This window comes from Buteo buteo, chromosome 23 (assembly GCF_964188355.1).
Source record: "Buteo buteo chromosome 23, bButBut1.hap1.1, whole genome shotgun sequence".
NCBI lineage: Eukaryota > Metazoa > Chordata > Aves > Accipitriformes > Accipitridae > Buteo > Buteo buteo.
In genome coordinates, this window is record NC_134193.1 from 10859028 (window position 1) to 10880635 (window position 21608).

Consider the following 21608-nt stretch of genomic DNA (forward strand, 5'->3'; position numbering starts at 1 on the left):
CACCAGAGGAGCAGGGTGCGTCAGGCTATGTGGTGTTGGGTGAGGACCTGGCTTCTGCCGTATCAGGGAGCCAGACACAGGATGAGAGGCTGGAAGCATCTCTGATGGCTTGTTGATGCATAGCCATCTGAAAGCAAAAGTGGGGCCAAACTAGTCCTCTCTGGTCCCACCCAGGCCAGCCTCCTGGCCAGATCAAGGCTGCCTCCAGCAATACCCTCCTCCATTGACTGGGACATGGGAAGACCCAGCAGTCCAAACCACCCATGGGATAACTGCCAGGCTCCAAGGCATGCATAGAGGCTCTTTCCAGGGAGGAACACAGCACTTTGGCCACATGCAAGTGCCCAGAGATTTCACAGCTGTAAATCTGAAAGCTGACTGACTTCAAGAAACTGGACTTCGGAAGGAAAGGTCTTTTTCCTTACTCCCAGATTGATGTGCCCCCAGCAGGAGCAGGAGCAAGGTCCCACAGAGTCCAGCTGTGTCTCACCCAATCAGCTGTTGGCTGATTACTATCACGTGAGGAGGTCAGACAACTAAGCTTCAGCACTGCTCTATGATTTGCGTTTGGATGCAGCAGACCCGGTGGTCCTGGCATAGTGAACAGCTTCCTCTGATTTTCCAAGGTGTCCTTGTGAGAGGGTTGCATCTGAAGAGTAACTAATGCCATGTATGAGTCAGCATAAAATAACGTGCAGCTGGGGAAGGAAAATCATTCACTGTGGTTTGGTCCTTTTGGCTTATGGGCTGCTGGGGTGGGAAAGATGAATCCAACACCCTTTGCACTATGCTTATGCTGCTGGTGTTACCTTATGCCCACCCAACCAAAGTGAAGGGATGACTTAAGACACCAGCTGACCCTGCCACAAACCGAGGGCACAGGTGAGCAATAGACTCAAAATACCATTCTTCTGTAAATTACTTCTAACTAAAGGTTTATTATGCCAGCTATGCTGATAGAGCATGAAGCTGTTTGTTTAGTTGTGTTTGGTGCCTATGTGTGGAAACATGACATTTCTGCAGCACCATTCAGCAGACCCAGGATGATGAAACACAGCAGCCAGGGCTGATGTGGAAAAGAACCACTAGACTTTATTTCCAAATGGCATTTATAAAAACAAACAAATGAAGACACAATGAAGATGCAGGAATGCATGGCCCATGGATGGGCCCAGCATGGCCAGGTCTGTGCCATCGGCAGCTGCAGAGCAAGTGGCCAACAGAGGGAAGAGAGGCAGATGAGGCAGCTCCTGGTCAGGTTCAGCAAAGGCAAGCCTGCTGCACCACCCAGACCCTCTACCCACCATCGCAGTTGGGGTCAGTTCAGTGCCAGGACTCCGAGACATGAAATTCAACCACTGACCTGGACTTTGCATCAGACTGGCATGGGAAAGCCAGGCCCTGCACTCCCAGCACAGAGGTTCGTACCTGGAGGGCATCTCAGCAGATTTCCCATACTTGCTTCTCCCTCCAGCTCTCACCAGTGAAGATAAACTCTTGGTCCACGAGATGCACCAGACAAATTCCCAGACAACCTCTGTTATCTGCAGACTCCCAACATTGGCTTTTCTAGTCCACATGGTGTCTGCAGACAGTCTTGGTCCCACCTGCCCCTACAGCAGGCACCAAAGGTCCTTATAGCAAGGACCTGATATCCTTCAGTCACCTGAGATCCAGCATGTGGCCTCACCATGAGAGTGGATGGGGCACATGGCAAGCCCAGAAGAAATGCAGTTCTGCTCCATCACAGCTCAGACTGTGCTGGCTAATGCTATCCTCTGTGCTCTGTGCAGAAAATATCCCACCCCCCACCCCCAGATCTGTTTAATCCTTGAGCAGGCTTCCTACCTCCAAGCAGATAAATAAAAACAAAAGATCTCCCTTCATACCACAGCATCACCAAAGTATACCCAACTCCACATGCCTTTTCTACTGTGTCCCAGCCCCACGATTGTTGCTCTGCAGGACCAGAGTCAGATGTACAGCTGGAAGAAGGATCAGCCCAGTCTGCAGTAGGGCACCACTAGCACCAAGCCTTGCTGGTCCTAGGAAGGGGGTGGCCAGCAGGGGAGCAGCCCTGCAGGGAAGTGCCCATAGAACAAGACACCTTCACCCTGTAACAGGCCATTTGAGGGATCAATATGTTGAGGGATCTTCCTTTAGTCTACTCTTGTGCAGGTGGGGCAGAGGAAGAACAGACTCCAGCTTGGCAGATGAAGCAGCATGGGGAAGGCTGGGGAAAGGCTTTGTGAAAGCAATGCATCTAGCCAGAGACCGAGCTGAGATGAACGGCTATCCTTCATCCATAGTGGCATTTGGAAAAGGCTTTGCATCCTTAATGCTTTGGGTGTTAGGACATACTGTTGGATTCCTTACTCTCAAGCCTATTTCTCTATGGATGAAGAGCCCAGGCAAGACTGGGAAGCCCTGGGAGGTTGCAGTTAGCTCCTCAGATCCATCTCCTGGTAGCCAAGTCTACACCCTGTGATTTTCGTCCAACACATTGCTGTGATGCTGGTGGTGGCTGGCTCTCATTGAAGACACACACATACAACAGTGCTGTTTGCACTGCTGTTGCAGTCCATTTCACTCCACTGGTCTAAAGTGCCCAAACTGGTGCAAGTCAAAAAGTGGCCACTCTCCCTCCTCCAGGTTGAAAAGCTTCCCTTATTTTCAGTCTTCTACTTCTCGAGGCTTTGCTTCCCCCCCCACTGGCAGTATCCAAATGGGATGAAGGTATTTGCTGGGCAGTTTACTGTTGAGCAGGAGGTTTCTTGTGCAAATAAGTCAGTATCCCACAAAAGCACAAGAGCACCTCTGGGGAATGAGGAGCTGCAAATGCCCCCCTGGAGCTGTGGCCGAGCTGGTGACCCTGGTACCATTCAGTGCATTTCAAGCCAGCTCCCAGTTCCTTATGATCCCTGGTGAAAATGCATCATGCTCCTCCACTATGTCTCTGTCCCAGCACACCTCTGACACTCCCTTGTGCACGCACCATGACACAGAGATGTTGGGCTATATATGACACCAAATGTGGCTCCAAGAACTTGAGATGAGGCCCCCAGGTAGGTCTACCACTATGTGGGAGAACAGCCTTAAAACTGTATGTTGAAGGCCCATTGGGCTAAACACTGTACAAATACCTTTTGGTGGACAGATGAATGATCCTTGCTCCACGAGCTTACAGTCTACAAGAACAGAGCCACAGCTCCACCACTATACAGACATTACACCTATTTACACTCACAAACATTTTGGTCCCAGTAGAACACGTCTTTCAGACCAATGGCCCAGCAATCAGCTGATCTAGGGGCAGGGACTTGACTGCTCACCTCTTTCTCTTAATTTGCAATGCCAGACCATTTCTAGCCATTATTCTTTCCACCTCTGGTTTGGATCTGCAGCCCCAGCACCCTCCTCTGGCCCACAGAAGAAAACATGATATCAAAACAAAGTCCTTTCCTGGCTGCCTGAGCCCTGGGGCCTGCAAGGGTGTCCCACATAGCCGAGGAAGTGATGGGTAGCTGGGTCAGGCAGAGAAATGGGTGAGATGCTGGATGATGCTGGATGATGCTGGATGCAGCTCTCCCCCGTTTCAGCCTCACAAACTGTTGGCACTGTGCTCATATCACCATGTTTGCAGCAGGACGAGAAGTGGGGAGGCAGACCCCTCCATCTTTGAGTCGAGGCAGCAGGGAGAAATCCAGACTACCATGATGCTGGGACATGTGTCTGACAAAGCTTTTCTGAGAGGAGATATTAGTCAGTTAGTTCATATCTCGATAAGGCACACCCTCCCCATCACCTCAGCCAGCGCAGGTCAGCACCCTATGGGTGGCCCCGGCTGATTCTCCAAAACCTTGCCTGATGCCTCCATGTCTGGATGCACCCCTAGTACGATGCCAGGAGACCCAGACAGAGACCTTGCAGAGCATACCTGCTCCTGCAAGGCTGCCAGACAGGTGCTTTAAGGCTTTGAAATATAAGGCAACTCTGAGGCTCACCAAGCACACCAAGGCCCCTCTCCTTCACACTCCACAGACCCCAGCCCCCTGCGAGACAATTCCTCAAAGCCATGGGGATGGAGAAGGGGAATGCCCTGGGACCCGGGGGCACAGGGAAGCAGGAGAGGACAATGTTTCTGCTGGGGTTTTGGAAAGCATCCTCAAGGGAATTCAGGTCCCTCCAGGATCATTTGTTTTTAACAAGCAAACAGACAAAGGCTGCTCCGTGTCCTAATTACATCTGTTAAAAACTTTAGCTAGGAAAAACATACCCTTGGTAAGTCCTTTCTCCATTTTTAACCATGTTTTCCATCCAAGAAATTAGAGACCGAGACTATGATTCAATAAACACCAGTGCATCACTTAGCTCTTCCCTTCCCCACCTTCCTTCTTCACTCCTGACCCCCCAGATAGTTAATTTACAGTTTGGGTGCTTCTGTGCCAAGCCTCACAGAAGGCCAGCAGCTCAGCCCAAAAGCTGATTGTCCCTCCTAGGCTCCAGGCTCTCCGTGACATCCTCCAACTCATCCAGGATTTCAGAGAAAGACGGCCTCTTAAATGCTTCCACCTAGAACAAGAAGGGAAAGCTGAAAAGGACACCCCAGACAGGAGGTGGGCGCTCTGCAGCAGCTCTGCTGGCTCCCCCAAGGCTGGGCAATGGCATCCATCCGTCTTTACCACTGGTCTGGGTCACACACTGGTCAGTGGAGCCTTCTGGTATCACCACTTGGTGATCCAGGCCTGGGCAGCTGCAGAAAAGCAGCCGCAGAACAGGTCCCATCGTGCGGTACAGCTCAAGCAAAGGCAGCAAGATGCTGAAAACCAGCCTGACATACCCCGACCTGGATAGGGCATGGGAACTGCTCATTCCAAAGCCCACCCAAATGGTGCAGGGGCAGGCATTGTGCAGGGAAAGGCTGCAGGTAGGTATCAGGAGGGAGATGTATCATTCCCTGAGCTTTTTCATGGCAGTCAGGATCTAACTGTCTTGTCTCCCTGATGTAGCTCATCCTCAGTGAGCTGTGATCCCCCAGCACTCCCAGTGCCATTGGGATGTACCCAGACTGAGAGACGTGGCCTGGGGCACCCCCATCCAGCGCACCCACTGTGCCATCCTGGGGCTGCCCTTTGTGCCTGACCCCATCGAGCCAGCCTGGGGAGCTGCATCAGAAACTTCCCAAACCTGCACATCACACAAGGGCAAAGAACAGCCCCAAGGGCCATTACTGGCAGAAGCCCGTTATTATATCAACTTGCATTAGGAAGCTGCCCATCAGAAATACAAGGCGTCAACACTAAGCCAGTTGCTGACATGAATGACTCCTCTGATTCAGGGCAAGTTATTCACACATCCTTGGGACCCATGCAAGGATTTACTTCCATTCGCTGCCTTGAGCTCCTAACAATTAGGTGCATTATGATCACCCAGCTTCTCCACTCTGCCTGATTACTGCCTTTGTTTTTCTCTTCCTTTGAGAGAATAACCTGAATCCTTGCTTTCTCTCTGCTTTGCTTCCTGAGGCTTTGGGCATCATGGGGAGACCCCCCAGCTTTCACAATTAGCTTTTATGCTAAAGCAAGAAAGGTTGGAGGACTATGCTCCAATACCTGTAATGCCAGGGCTGGTAACAGCAAAGCAGTGCCCTCCACAAAGGATCAGCCAGGTGCCTCTGCCTGCAGCCTGGCTTAAGGAGGGACTGGACATCATCACCAACCTACTTCCCACTCTGGGGTTGACATGCAAGGGAACAGGCAGGACCTTGGGTTGTTTCAGGCTGTAATATACAAACTAAACTCTTCTCCTAGGGGCAGAACTGCACAGTGAATGAAAGCATACTACTGAGCCCAGGAAGATCTCATCACTTCACAGCTCAAGTGGCAGAGCCCTGTGTGCTAACATTAAGAGCAGCAGGTTCAAGCTCTCCAGGGTTCACAACAATTTTGGTCTCTGTCATACAAGTGTGATACAAATCCAACAAAATCAAAGAAAAAAAACCCTAGGAAGAATCTCACCCGACAACAGCTAGCAGCAAGGTCAATCACCCGCTTGGGGCATTCGCTGATCATCCCTTGGAAGGCAGCAACGTCCAAGCCATAATCCTGTGAGGAAGGGAGAAGAGTATGTAGAAAAGATTTCAGTTATAAAGTCCTTCAAAAGCTCTTCATCCTTCTGAAGGTGTTAAAGCACAAAATGGTCATGGTTTAAAGCTTTCGGGGTCTCCATCACAGCTATTTTACTGATGGCAATGCAAAGGTACCAGGGCAACATCAGCTCTGGCAGGGCAGGGCTGCACAGATGGTAAATCATTAGCAGAGCTGGGAGACTGCAGCATTCTTCAGCTTGCTCTGTGCTATCCCTGAGGGGCAGTATGTGTCCTCCTGGAAAAGCTCAGCCTAAGGCAACAAGAGCCACAAAAGTGGAAACCAGCAGAGGACCAGCACCAGGTGCTGAGCAGTGGCTGCTGAGGACAGGAACTGAGAGTCAAAGGGGTCCAGCCAGCTGCTTCCATAACTACAGCTTTGTCCCTCCAGACTTCAGTCTCCAATATGTAATTCCCTTTCATCTTGTGAACACAGATGGAGTGTTACTTCCTGTTCAGTCTCACAGAAACATGGAACAATCTCTGGTCACTGCAGGTTCTTTGCATTGCTCTTTGGAAAGCAGCAATTTGCTGTTTTCCTGCTGGATTTTTCATCCCTGTTCAGGATAAACTTTCCCTTCCCACTTTGTGGAAGGGAAATGTTGCAAATGTTGAAACAAAAAAGCCCATGTTTTTAGGAAAGCCCACTGTCTCCACATGAACTGTGTATTAACTGCAATGTATTTGAAAATAAACATTTGTGATGTAAGTTGTGTTTAACCTGCCACTTCAATGGGGAAGCGGAAATGTCAAAGCGAAATGAAGTATTTGGAATAAAGCTCTTTAAACAGAAGTACTTCATCTCAAATTGTTGATCTAGCAAAAATTTTGAAACTATAGATGCACTGAACTCTTGTGCACTGAATATTTTGAGATCAGATTTTCTCATGGAAAAACCTCTAGAGAGAAACTGAGTGTGAACACATACACGTGTGTACAGGTCTGTCTGGTCCAGAGAGAAGCCACAATCTGATACCATGGAGAAAACACCATTAGATTTGACTGCGGGAATCATTACCTGTGTCCTGGGAAGCACTTCAGGGTCAGCTGGGATCCTGCCCAGGATTTCACAGAGGACAATGCCAAAGGAAAACACATCCACCTGCAGAAGGGGTGGGAGAGCAGCAGGTGGGACAGAGCATGCACAGAAGCAAAGCATGAGAAAGGAGAGTACCAACAACAAGGTCCTTCCCTGAGTTATGCAAAAGCCCATCAAAAAAGCCCATTGGAGATGGAGGCACCAAACCCCTAAACTTCTTCTGGGCTTCTGAACCCACCCATAAACACCACAGCCCCACTTGGAGTCCAGCCTCATCTTCAGGAAGTCTGGCCCTGCACTTTTGTTCAATGTGTCTGGTGCTTCTACCACAGTTCTGGCAACCTCCATAGACCCTGCAACAGGCTCATCAGGCTGTAAATCATGAAGCATCTTCCTCAGAGAGGCTTCACTGTGTTTGTCCATGGCAGCAATCCATTTCCCTAGAAGTTTAACTTAACAAGGCCACATAACGAACTTCCAAGCTGCTAAGCAGAGCATTACTGAGCAAAGGTCCGGGTAGCAGGGCAATGTTTCCCAGGGAAGGAGGGAAGGGCTTTTCTGCTGGTGGGACATGTCACCAGCAAGCAGAGGAGACATGTCCCATGGTTGTTCGGGAGCTCTGAGGATGAACAAGGAGCTGAGAAGTAGTGCCATACCTTCCGGTCATAGGGCTCTCCCCGCAGCATCTCAGGAGCCATCCAGAAAGCAGAGCCCACCAAAGACAGCTTCCTCTCCACATCCTTCACAGGCAGCTCCACCACCTCCCTGGCCAGCCCAAAGTCAGTCACCAGCGCCTCACGACCCCGCGGCATCAATCGAATGAGGCAGTTCTGAAAGGAGCCCACGGGGCATGGCATGAGACTCCCAGTGAGGAAAGGCTTGAACACTTCACTGAGCAGCACCTCGTCAGCCCTCAGCCCCACCTCGCCATTACAGGCTCTCCCCTCACCAGAGACCTGCATCCTGGCAGCACACATGGAGTGCGCAGGGCAGATTAGGGGTGGACTGATCACATCTGAAGCCAGGAAAAGTCCTTTGAAGAAGGGCAAAGACTGTTGTTTGTTCAACAAACATGATCCATAACCTTTTATCTGAAAGAGACCTTGAAATGTGCACGTTGACCTTATTCACCATGCAGCTGAAGGTGGGCAGGACTACAGCTAGAGCTCTTCTCACTGCCCATGGCTACACTCCCCTAACACAGCTTTCTAGAGGAATTCCTATAAAACTATCTTAAGGTTTCTCAAAACCTCAGCAGTTTCAGACTGTCAGTTCCCCAGGATTTCCTCCTCAGCATCTGCTCCCAGGGAACTAGCAGAAATGACAGGCATCTTCTCCAGATGGCTCACTAACAACTAGGTTTCAAGTGAGCACATACTTCTCTCCTGTATCTTCAGCCATCATCACTGCAGGTTTCCTAGGTTTTCCTGGGGAAGGATGAATTTCTTTCAGGGTTGAGCCACCACAGAGAGACAGAAGGGACAGGCAGGGACCTCCAGCACTTTCCACAAGCAGATCTGGGAAGATCCTGAGCTCATCAGTCAGCATCAAATAGCAAATTACGTCTCACCTGACTTCAGAGAATACTAGCCAAGAAACCTGTGGTCAGAGTGCACCAGGCTCTTGCCTTGTCCTTGCCTGGTGTTTGCGATTTCATGGTTAGTAACTGAGCCAAGTAAACAGCCTGAGATTACAAAGGTGAGTTTCATTCCTGTGCTGATGTCTCTCAAGACTGTAATGCTTGACTGGCTTCCCCACTGCCAACCTTCATCAATATTTCAAGTTTCTCTTAAAATGCTCACAGAGCACCAAAAAAATGGCTTGTAAGAGTTACACCACTACTTATTCAGCATCAACTGCAAGGACTTGCGGGCTCCATTTCCATTAATCACCAAGCCAGCCTCTGGCGTCAGCTGACACAGATATGGTCCAGGCTGGTGGCCAACCCCTCAGCTCACATTCCCTGTGATATCATGGACATGCTGCAGATCCACCTGAGGTTTGGTTTGGAAAGTTTTGCCCAAGAGAGATCAACAAGGCACTGCCCCACCATGTTCCTACTGCCATACCAGTGGCAGAGGAATAGCCACATCAAAGCCCCATGGACAAACGTGAGAATGGCAAAGCCCCAGTGCTGTTCCTGCCCCCATCAAGCAGCATGAACCCACGCTGAGGAAAGCAGCCTCCCAGCCAGATGGCCAATACACCAGGAACATGATGTGCCTTTGCGTTACACCCAAAGCCTGTCTCCAGATGCCAGTCTTCACAGCTGGCATGCTGCCAGCATGTGAAACCCGTGGAGGTGACCATCCTAAAATTGGTGACCTGGACCCTCTGGATCAAGGAAGAACAACTTCCCTGCACTTGTGTAAGAACACACACATCTCCTGAGCTCTGCTGGTGCTCTGCGCACAGACAGGGACCATCTCACATGTCACTTGCTCCCAGAGTCCGTGACCAGGTCCTGTTAGCAACAGCTTCCTCCTTCCTGTGAGCAGGAAAGAAAATCTCTAAATCTGGCAGAGCTTCTCCTGCAACTGTAGGCAAAGAAAACTATGTGCAATCCTGCACACATTTCCATCTGTTTTCTTTTCTGACAGCAACAGCACTAGGAGCAATATATTTTTATCTCTTTCTGGGTCTCCTGCTTGGCAAGCGATGAATGCAATGTAATGACAGGTTTTATCAAGAAAGCTTGCCTGCAGAGGGATTAGCATGGAGCAGAGGACCAGCATGAGGCCTGAGGCCTCCTGGTTACAGCCCTAAGGGGTTCCTGTATGGCCCCCTAACACAGTTGCCTTCAGCAGTTCAGGGGCGATGTCCCCTTTCCAGCTGTGTACCTTGGAGTTGAGATCTCGGTGGTAGATGTTCTTGGAGTGCAGGTAGATCATTCCTCTGGTGATGTCAGAAGCTAAGTCCACTTTTTCCTTCCATGTCAAACCAATGTCCTTGCTGGCCAGGAGCTCCTCCAGGCAACCTCCATTCACGTACTGTGAACAGAGACAAAAAGCAGGTGGCTGTGCAGCTGGGCACAGGCTCCCCTGGAGCTTCCCAGGTGCTGAACCCTCCCTTGCCAACCCAGGAGCCCCTCCTTCAGGAGGGAGGTTGGGAATGCCACCGCATGTAGGACATAGGGGCCCCTGTGTGTGGTACGGTGCAACTACCCATCCTGGCACAGCAAGTCACTGCCGGTCTCTGGGCTCTGCCCCACTGCAGGGACAGCTGTATAAGCCAGCTATGGTCTTCACTCACAGGCAGCGAACTAGAGGCAAAAAGCCTGGCAGCGGCTCAGTGACTGCCTTCTGCCACTGACAGCACAGGAACAAGGAAAGACCTCCCCAGTACCAGCCTAGACTTTTCCATTAGACCACACCACCACCCCAGAGCCAAGCTGGAGATCCTGCCACTCTCTGTCTGCTTTACTTTCTACTCCTGCGCTCCATCCCTGGCTCCTCTTTTCCCCGCCAGCTGGCCCATTCTGGCCCTTTGGTGGTACCAAGCTAACCTGAAACACTTTTGGCTGTCCTGCCTGAATCTCATGGCCCTGCAGTGACTGTGCCCCACACTCCAGCTGTGACCAGCTGTAGGGCAGAAAGGACCAGAAGCCCCTCCGAGGCAACCTTGCTAGTCCAGACCCACTCACAGGCACAGGAGTCAGAGGCATAGATATGCGTTACAGGATATCTGCCATCCTCCCTGCCAAAGAACCTCAGGGTCCTTGCCTGCCCACAGCACACTTACAAGCAAGGAACCTTTACCTCCAGAATGGGGTACAGTTTGTCATCCTTCACACATATCCCAAGGTACCTAAGCAGAAGAACACACACACACAAAAAATAAAAAAGAAAAGAAGCTATCAAGGTTCAGCTCAATCCCTCATCGTAGAACTGCCTTAGAGACACCAAGCCAACTCCAGCCCCTGCCAGTGCCCTCTGCTCATGGCTGTAGGATGTACGCACCTAACAATGTTGGGGTGGGACAGCTTCTGCAGCAGGCTGATCTCACGCACAATCACCTCTTGGTCCACGTCGTTCTTGTAGATCTTCACCACCATCACCTTACAAGCAGCAGCCTGAGTCACCTGGAGGCAAGGTTGGATCAGGACATCTCTTAGCTTCCAGAGGTCTGCCAGCCCCTCTGGACAACAGCATCCCTTCCCAACCGAGGGCTTGAATCTCATTTCCCTGCTGCCCAGAGCTTTGCACAGTCATTTGCACAAGTGCAAGGTGCTGTTCCTTCCACATAAGCTCCACTCCAGTGATGCCTGCCTGGGTGGCTGGGGACAGCTAGGTCCCTCCTGTCCCAACACATCACAACACTATTTCTCTGCCAAAATTTGTGTGTTCCTTGGGTTGGAGCAGTTTCTCAGCCCACACTGGGTTACTACAGAGCTGGCCTTCTTCCCTCCAATGCCTTGCATTCAATGTCCCTTCCCAGCCGCAGCCTGCCCCACATCTCCCTCCCTCTTTCCTTCCTGGGTCTGATCACTGCACAAGGCTGCTAGCCACTCTCCTCATCCCCAATTCTTTCTGTACTCCTGGCCACAGCCAGCCACCCTCCACCCAGGCTCTGCCAGATGGACACAACAAAGTGCAGAGCCAGCTCATCTCTCCCACACATCCCAGGACGGAGGTCCCATGTCTGCTTCCCAGCCACATGCTAAACTGAACCTCTGCTATGGATTATCACCAGACATTTCATTCCTAGGGCTCCCCCTGGGCAGGGACACTGGAAGCTAAAGAACAGAAAAGAAAATGCTTTTCCCCCACCTTACAACACTGAACAGACTGAGCAGGCATTTTTAGGAGGAAATTTGCTGTCCCCTGTGGAGGCACCAGGGTTGGGCAGTACTGAATGCAGGGGTTTCACGCAGGCTACAGGACATGCAGGGGTCCCCTGGCTCTCAGCCCTGACAGCACCATCCAGGGCCCCTGCACTGCAGCTCATGTTATCTGGGTTGACGATCCAAGCAGTAGTTACCAGACCACATCACAGAGCATTGTGGTACTTTAACATTTCCATCCTCAATTAACATCTGTTTTAAGGAGAACCATGTATCAGGTGTGATCCACACTGATGTCCTGACAGCTCCCCCAGGGCTAGCAGAGACTCTAGCCGTGTGTTTAATTTTCCTTCACTTTGAGGTTTATGGGGGTTTGTTTGTTTGTTTGTTTGTTTGTTTTAAGGGAAACATAGTTTAGACAAAGCATAAGCTGGCTTAAGAGCAGCACTCAGAGTCCCAAAGTGTCACCCATTGCTCTCTGTCATGGTCTCTGTACAGATAAGTTTACTAGCCCAGGTGAAGACAACAAAGAGTTGCATGTAAGACCTAGCTGGGCTGGAAGGAGAGAAAGTTCATTATAATCAGGGTCACAAAACAAACTGTCTTGGGAGCAACATGAACTGCTGCTTCCTTTCTGAAGGAATTCAACCTGATAGTTGATGTTATTGTTGGAATAACTCTTGCCTCTCTACTCAAGCAGGTCATGAGGAAGGCAGGGCTCCAACACCCTCACCTGATGGGACTTCACAACCACAGACTGTGGACTGTGGGTCACTAATCAGATGATTTATAGGTATATTATAGGTAATAGATTATTACCTATAATAGCACAGATGTAAATATAAGAGATGCTATCAATCATCTTTGCCCAAAGACTGAATGCCCTTATGCCCAGGACAGAGTACAGGGAGCAGCCAAAATCTGGAAGATCTGAAAAACTTTCAGAAGAGCTAATACTGAGTTTCAGTGAGACCTTTTAGCTCTGCACAAACTCTGATGGAGACACTGAGCTACACTGAGCTTCCAGGTGAGACTCATGTCCCAGCTGGACACCTACAGAGTTCACAAACACTGCCTGGGCTGGTGGAGTTCGTGAGCGCTGGAGGGGTTCCTGTCCACAGGGCAATGCAAAGTCCAGCCTGGTCTGGAGAAGAAATGACTGAAAAGCAAGGGTAGACCCACATCAAAAAAAAAGTAGTGGGAGAGATGGGCAAAAGTAATGGGCTCAGAAGGCCTCTTCCAAGACCACAGCCCCTAAGACTTTGCTCTGGCCAACCTGGAGCAGCCCTTGGTCTGCCCTGAATCATGCAAAGTGTCCAGTTTTGTCCTGGATCAGTGTGAATCAGGGAAGTGCAGAGGGGCCTCCAAGGTATTCTCATTTCATGCCAATGAGTGATGAAGGGTAAAGATCTGGTGTCAGCCTTGAATGGAAAAATAAAGGTGAAAATCTGGTACTGGAAAGTTGTAGAAAGACAGGGACTGGGACTGTGCTTCCTAACGTGTATGAAGCTTTTTGAGGGCCAACAGAGAAAGAGGTTGCTCAGAGGTTCCCTTTGGGCAATGCCTTAAACCAGCCTCAGAAAAAAGAAGTCACGCTGCATTTCTCTCCTGCTTTTGAGCACCTCAGACCTCTATATATGAGAGCTGACAATGAAAGAAGCTTTATGCTTTCCCCAAGAGAAACTCATACCTGAATAGCTCCTTATTGCACATCAGAAAACTAAGGCAGAGAAAAAGGGAAAGTACCTTGTGCCCAGGTCATGCAATACATAACCCACAGAGCAGAAGACTGTGCCCAGACCTCTTGAATCTGAGTCATCAAGTAGAACCAAGTGAATCCTCCTTCCTCAGCCAACCCACATATAACAACTCCAGAGAACGGGCTTAACCAAAGGACAAAGGATGGCAAAAGCAACAAGCAGCCAGCACAAGCAGTGCCAGCACTTTGGGGAGTCTATGTCCTTGCTGCAGGAGCACTTTGGAAGACAGCATCTGTTGGCATAGAGCTTCAAAGGACCATTGCCACTGATGCTTCACAGCAGGAGTGCTGCTGTTCAGGGCTACAAGTCCACAGGGGACTGGCTGAACCAAGAGGACCACGAGTCATCAGAGCACTCAGTTACAGTTGTGCTTGAGTCCCCAGACAAATATCAAGCCCCCACAAAGGGCTGTCCTTGCCCCCAAGTCCTCCACTGTCTTCTGGCTATTTGACCCATAGCATTTCATTCAAACTTTATTTTTTTTTACATTTCTTTTTCTGCTGCTACTTCAAGAAGTTATTTCATTTTCATTCAAGATCCATGTCTCCAGCCTGCCTACTGCTGGAATTTCATTCACTGCCAGGGCAGGAGGAAAATGTCACGCACGGAGGAAACAGCAACTGTTACTATGAAAATCTGCTAGATAAAGGAAAGAGAAAGCGATGGCAACGGCATGCTGCGTAGGTGGGGAAAGCAATTACTAGAGGGAGGCTGTGGTGGGGAGAGGTATTTGTCATGTATTGCTCCAGTCTGCAGAGAGCTGCCATAGATCTTTGGCTGGAGATTCCCTTTGAACAGCTTTAGTGCATTGTCCCTGGACTTGAAGTTCACCCAAAGGCTTTATCACGGCACCAAGGCCAGATGCAGCAGAGGAGGAGACAGAGCCTTGAGAAAGCAACATGGATTTATCTATCTGACTTGCATATTTTCTGCAGTTCCATGGCCAGATCCTGCCAGTCTGGCTCCATTAGTTTCAACTGGCCACATGTGCTTACACCAGCCAGGGATCTCACCCAGAATATATCAGAGTACTCCTCTGGCAGAAGCATCTTATGCTGGCCCAGGAGAAATGTGCAGTCATGATGTTTACCGGTGGGGCCGGTCAAGCTAAGGAGCTGAAGGCAATGGTAGAGTCAGGCCCAACTTTTTCCTCCAGATCTGTCTCATGTCCCAACAACCAAGACCAGTGTGAGCAACCACATTCGGGAGGGCTGCTGGGAGAAGAGATAAGGTGGGCAAACCTGGCCACACTGCAAAGCAAGTCCCATCCACTCCCCCCAAATAAGCAGTGGCCCTCCTGGGCTGAGGAGCAGCATTGGAGGGGGAGCAAAGCTAGCAGCACCCCGGATCCTGTGCTTGCTCAGAGAGGGTTAAACAAACTCCCACACCAGCGGAGCCTCGTGCAGGGAGTGACCCACAACAGCCCCAGTGAGAAAAGCAGTTTTGCTTTGGTGACATACCATCCACATCCTGCACTTGCTTGCAGGGAGCCACAACTCTCCTGAAATGAAGGCAGCAGAGGCAGAAGTGGACAGACCAGCAGCCTGTCCCAGCCTGACCCTGCCCCAATCCCCTGCTCTTCCCCAGCATCACTGTAACGCAGGGCAGCAGCCAGAGAGAGGTGACAGCACTGGCATCTCCATGGGGTATGGGTGGCGTGTATTCTAGGAGACACATGCAGCTTAATTTTACATTATTTTTCTCTATATATTTTGCTACAGTACTGACAACAAAACCTGCACAGAGCATAAATATCCCCTAATCTCATCCAATACCCAGTTTAGCTCCCTGACAAGCATGTTGTATGGCTAGATGACAGTATCAATGAACATTTATTGATCAAGTCCTCCCATCTCCTTTTTCACTATGGAAGGGGAGATGTGCATCAAAGGTGATGTACTAGGTGTGCAGTGGGGGGGGGTGTCCTTTCCTCCCTCACCCCATCCAACCAGCCAGCGTGAGCTGGGAGGGATGAAGATGAGGAAATAAGCTCAGGAACAGGTTCCTCAGGTGAGGCATCATCTACACAACCTCAGCAGCCATTCAGCTGCTCTCACACAGGTTGTGGGCTGCCTGCATGTCAGTTTACCTTGTAGACCTTGGAGAAGAAGCCGCTGCCTATCAGCTCGGCGTTGAAGTTTTCCCAGAACTCCAGCTTCCTGACAGCCGTGCGTAGCCTCTGCCAGCGGTCCACGTGGTAGTAGGTGTCAGACGACTCACCATAGTACTGCATGGGGTTGGAGGGCTCTGATGCAATCAGCCCTGCCTCGCACATCATGGGGGCAGCAGCTATAACACAGTGTATTTCACAGTGAGCCAACAGCAGCATTTGGACATCAAACAAATACCTGCACTAGAGACCAGGACTGGATGAAGCCTCAGGAACAGGGGAGAGGAGACGAAGCACTGAGATGATGTACCCTGCAGCACACGTTGCACTGGGAAGCACCCATGGGCACCGTCTCCTGGATAAGTCACCCTGGGCTTAGGTCTGCCTTATGCAGGTTGTATTTGGACTTCTTTAGACTAGGACTTAAAGATGTCAAATTAGCATATATTCATCTATAACTTCTAAAGGTTTACAATAGATAGGATGCATCACCTTCAACACATGATAGTGCAGCCCAGGAAAAGTCCAGGGCACTCGGTCTTGCTCAGCCAGCTTATGCTGGGTTAAAAGCCACTGTGTCTAAATTGGGCTTTTAGCATAGGTCACGTGCCACATACTAATGCCACATCCACTACCCCAGAGCTCTAGACAGGGCTTAGCTACTATTGCAGAGGGTCATGGCTTGAGTGTGCTAGCAGGAAACACTCAGTCTTAAAGGGATCCTCACTCATCAGGTGCCTACAGTTCATTATAAGCCCTAAGGAATCACAGAATAAGGAAATGCCCCAGCAACCCTCCTCCTGTCTGTATATCCTGAATTTGACTCCAAGCCCCAAGTGCCTCTGCTAAATTGTCTTCCTATTCTACTGCTCTGATTCTCACACTTCCCTCTCCAGTCCCCTCGCTCCATTCCCCTTTCTGTCTTTTACAGCACCAGGCTCACACTCCTCCAAAGTTATATGCCATCCTTCCCCTTCTGCCTCACCACTTGCCTTTAGTTACATCCAAAAATGCAAAGGAGGCAAATCCAGTGGAAAATGGGCTTCTGACACCCTAAGTGAGGCAAATAAGGCACCTACTTCTGGATAATTGTAAACAACCATTGGTATGCTACAAAGCTGTCTGAGCACCTTCCATTCACAGCATGTGCTCAGATTCCTGGGTGCCTGGCAAGCTGCTTTGCCAGACTGTCACCAGATGAGACAACATTCAAAAAAGGGTAATTTCTTCAATGCTTCCAACTGAAGCAAAGCTAAGATCTGCCCTCCCTAAGTTTCTGTCCTAGGTCTTGCACCAAACAAGAAGCTGTATCAGCATCCCTTGATCCCATGCATTATTTCATGGCTACTTTGCTTCTACAGGGCGAGGCAAAATCTGCACCGAGATGTGCATAAAGTATTTGCACCAGCCACCTCATACACCCACAGTCCAGCAAAGATCCAAAGAGAGAGCTGCCAAACGGGGACAGAGAGATGTGGTGGCAGGGCTAAGCAGGGCAGGGGACTGAGAGAGCTGAGGGCTGGGACATGGGGCAGGCAGCCAGTACCAAGCAGGGCAGGGATCCCTGACACAAACAGCAGGCAAGCTCCAGGCTGAGACTCAGGGAGCTGCAACACCGGGGAACAACAAAACAAACTTCTGAAAGCAGCCAGACCCCAAAGATCCCACCACAGGACAGTCCCACACAGACTGCAGGAATCCAGTCCCAGCAAAATCAACGTGACACATGTGCTCCTACCCGACTGCATGGCAAACGCCTGCAGGACCAAAGCCCCAAAACTGCTCATGAACAGCAGAACCTGTGGCCATGATTGGTGGAGAGCACTCGGATCAGGCAGGACACGTGAAGAGGTTACAGGGCCACAGCTTTACCCCTGCTCTGACCCAAGGACAGGCAACCAAGGAACTTCCCATGATGGGATGCAGCTGCAGGGACTGGAGGTTTTTGCCTTGGGATGGTCACTGCTCCTGATAGCCAGCACCATCTGAAACGCAGCCGCGTCTGGCCCCCTCCCATCCAGCCTGCACCCAGGCACCACACACTGGTACAAGGGAAGAGGTTCATGCAGAAGCAGGGGACAGGACTCACATCAATCACACTCAGCGCTGCTAAAGCCACCCCACTCTGGCTGTCACTGAAGGCATTACCTTCCTGCAGGGACGATTCTGCAAGTATCTCTCTCTCTGGTGTGCAAAACTGCCCAGCTTTTGCAGGGCTTGGGGCACAGGTGCAGCAGGGCAAGGAACTGGCACAAACTCGTGGCAGAGTGCAGCAAAGGGCTTTTGTTGCCCAAGGCCATGCTCAGCATGCAGGGCCATGGAGCAGGAGGGCAGACACAGGAGGAGCTGCAGCTCCAGGCCAAGGAAGTGGTGCTTCACACTCAGTTAGTGAGACGCAGAGGAGTTCTTCCACATCTTGCACAACTGGGCAGGACATAAGGGGACGATGACAGGGTCTGACAGATCCTGCTGACCCTGAGCTGCCAATGGAATATGGAAAAGGAATGGCAAAGGGTCACCCTGAGCATTGGACCCATCTTAGAGAGTGCACTCTCAGGGTTTACCCACTCCTGTGCCCAATCCTGGGACACAGGTTTGCCCTGTCCTGTTGTGTGGATGGCAAAACAGTAACACAGTGAGCTACGGCCTCACCCCGGCGTGCCAGTCACTCACTGGCAGAGCTGTGGTGAGCCCACACACCACCCTCCCCTCACCCCCCCAACGGCTGCTCTAGCCACCAGACACACACTTAACCCAGCAGGTTCTGAAAGCCTCTCCCTCCATTTAGCACCCTTCAATAACAAAAGAGGAGCCTTTCCTCCGCAGAGCAGCACATCCGCAGGTGCCCTGATACCCAGCCACCTTGGAGCCCCTTCTGCCTGCAGGGTGACCCAGGCACAGGCATGACAGGTCCCCTCGGGCAAGGCAGGCTGCCTGAGGCTGCCTCTTCCACAGGGAATGGTTTCTTTTCAGAGGCCTCTCTGTTCAGTGCTTTTCCCACATACCATCTCCTCCCGCCATGACCTAGTTCATCAATTGCCTCTTTGTCCAGTAAAGAATCCCTGCAGCATCCCTAGCATGCCAGGAACGGCCCCTCGCATTATGCTGGTGAGTAGGAGACGAGTCTTTATTTTCTTCTTATAAATGCATCTGCTTGTCCCCAGATTAGTGCTGACATGTAGGCTGGAGGAGAAAACGGCCTTTCAAAATGCCAAGATTTATTTGAAGGCTTCCTAGGAGTCAGGGAGGGAGGGGGAGAGGGTGGGAGAAGGACAGGGAGCAGGAAGGGTTGTCTCAGAGGCCAGCCGCAGGCAGCAGGGCAGGGGCATCATCGAGTCACCAGCAAGGTTTAGAGCACCCAAAGCCATGCTTTTGTCTGAGCAGGCAAGGCACTGGGGCAGCTGCCCATATTCCTGCTGGTCCTAGCTCAAAGGGAGACCAGGCTCAGGCACAGGAGGAGGCTTATCCCCTTCAAGGCTGCCCTACCTGCAGGGAGAGGGGAGATGGAGCCACTGGCTTCCACCGCCCTCTGAGGAAACTCCCCAAGCTTTCAGCTGTGCCCACAGCGAGCAAGGAGCTCTCTGTACATAGAAGCCAACATGCACCTCCCAGTTCCCCAGGGCAGCAAGAACACCGAGGGAGCAGCTCACAGGCAGCCGGGAAAGGTTTGGATGCTGTGAGCTGTCATTGCAGGGAACCCCCTCCTCGCCAGATTAAAAACATGAAATTAGCAGTCATTTCAAAAAGCAGACCTGGGGCACTGTCTTCCTCTGGGCTTTCCTCATCTGCAGACACCAGAGGCACCAGCACACCACAGAAAAGGGTCCTGCTCCCCAGCAGGGCTCGCTGGGGCTGCCCGTGCTTGCTGCCATGCCATGGGCTTGACGAGGTTCCAGCAGCTGCCAGGGCTGGCAGAGAGGCCATAACTAGCCCTGTGCACGCACCCTGCAAAAGCAATTGCCCAGCCAAAAGCGTGGCTCCAGTCCCACCGCCACAGCTGGCTACAGCCCGGGGAAGGGCCCTGGAGGAACAGGCAGGCATTGGGGGGTTTATTCCCTCTGTTCAGCTATGCAGCACCCACAGCTCCCAAGTAAGCCACCACTCACCCAGCAGACCAGCTCTCCCAAATGCATGCACAGCTGGGCACAGCTCCGAGCATCTGCCCAAGCCCAGGCTCTGCTGCAAGGATGCAAACACCAGGCTTCAAACCCCTCTTCTAGACAGCAAATTTTCCTGAAAAAAGGGAAGAGCTCTTCCTCCCCTCACCTGCCAGAGACCCAACCTGCGTCCCCTGCCATTGTTTCCATGACTTTTCTTCCCATCATCAGGAAAGCAGAAAGTTTCTCCCCAGCCTCCTTTGCCAGTAAGTGGGAGGCTGGACTGGCCCCAGGGACCTCTCTGGACTAGGCGAACCAGTGTCTGATGGCTGGAGCCTTACCCTGGGGAGCAGCATATAAAAGCTTACCTGGTGCTTACTAGCGTGCCATGCAAAAACCTTCTGTGAGTGGGATCACTCTGTAAACAAAATATCTTTGCCAGGACAGCAGGGTACGAGCACTGAGTGCCAGCACTGGGGTCCATAAACTGGGGAACCCAACCCTCCTGGTGGTGAAGGGAGTATGTGCTATGTATGTGTGTGTGTGCACACACACGTGTGCAGGATTTGGCCTTGGGCAGTGTCGTGGTTTAACCCCAGCCAGCAACTAAGCACCACGCAACTGCTCACTCACTCCCCCTCCCACCCAGTGGGATGGAGGAGAAAATCAGGAAAAGTAAAACTCGTGGGCTGAGATAAGAACAGTTTAATAGAACAGAAAAGAAGAAACTAGTAATGATAATGATAACACTAACAAAATGACAACAGCAATAATAAAAGGATTGGAATGCACAAACGATGCGCAGTGCAATTGCTCACCACCTGCTGATCGACACCCAGTTAGTCCCCGAGCGGCGATCCCCCGCCCCCACTCCCCCCAGTTTATACACTAGACGTGACATCACACGGTATGGAATACCCCGTTGGCCAGTTTGGGTCAGCTGCCCTGGCTGTGTCCTGTGCCAACTTCTTGTGCCCCTCCAGCTTTCTCGATGGCTGGGCATGAGAAGCTGAAAAATCCTTGACTTTAGACTAAACTCTACTTAGCAACAACTGAAAACATCAGTGTTATCAACATTCTTCGCATACTGAACTCAAAACATAGCACTGTACCAGCTACTAGGAAGACAATTAACTCTATCCCAGCTGAAACCAGGACAGGGAGATCAGGTACAGAAGGATGTTTAGAAATCTGTAGGTGCTTATCAACATTTTGTAAGTGGCTAGCACCAGGGTTTACCTGTTGTGTTGCTGATAATGATCCTGATGCTTCACTGACAGTTTGTTTACATCTCCAATAAATCAGTAAATCATTTCAGTCCCCCAATGGTTTAAACCACAGATTGAGTGGTTTTCTCCTGCAGCACACACGTGGGGTGTATGGGCAATGCTCCCTACAGCCCTCTCCATTCTGCCGTGCCTGCACTTGGCTCACACAGATGGAGGGATGAGTGCTCCTCAGCTCCCAGGTCAAAATGCAAAGCAAATCCAGATAACAATGGTGACATTACATGAGATCATCTGTCTAACCAGATGAACAAAACACCTCAATAGAGTTACTCAGCATTTAACGCTGTCAACAGAGATGGACTTTCTTCCATGCTGGCTTTTTATAACAGACACCAGCAAACCTGCTTGTAGCATAAGGAAAATGTAGTAGGTCAAGCAAAACCAA

At 50.9% G+C, this 21608-nt stretch overlaps 1 protein-coding gene across 3 annotated transcripts in view; it reads right to left on the reverse strand.

Annotated features, from left to right (window-relative positions):
- Positions 1 to 1079: 1079 nt before the first annotated feature.
- LOC142043467 (dual specificity testis-specific protein kinase 2-like) overlaps positions 1080 to 21608 on the reverse strand; it is a 33252-nt gene continuing 12723 nt past the window's right edge. Inside the window, exons 2-10 of one of the 3 annotated variants that reach the window (XM_075054674.1) lie at positions 15817 to 16016; positions 11144 to 11265; positions 10943 to 10991; positions 10025 to 10174; positions 7841 to 8014; positions 7164 to 7247; positions 6018 to 6104; positions 4457 to 4572; positions 1080 to 3746 (exon numbers count right to left, since the gene is read on the reverse strand). In XM_075054674.1, coding sequence (XP_074910775.1) covers positions 4471 to 4572; positions 6018 to 6104; positions 7164 to 7247; positions 7841 to 8014; positions 10025 to 10174; positions 10943 to 10991; positions 11144 to 11265; positions 15817 to 16005 — 957 coding nt within the window. In that variant the 5' untranslated portion in view covers positions 16006 to 16016 and the 3' untranslated portion in view covers positions 1080 to 3746; positions 4457 to 4470. Of the gene's footprint in view, positions 4573 to 6017; positions 6105 to 7163; positions 7248 to 7840; positions 8015 to 10024; positions 10175 to 10942; positions 10992 to 11143; positions 11266 to 15187; positions 15223 to 15816; positions 16017 to 21608 lie in introns of those variants that run through there. The other 2 variants (XM_075054673.1, XM_075054675.1) reach the window with 2 other exon arrangements.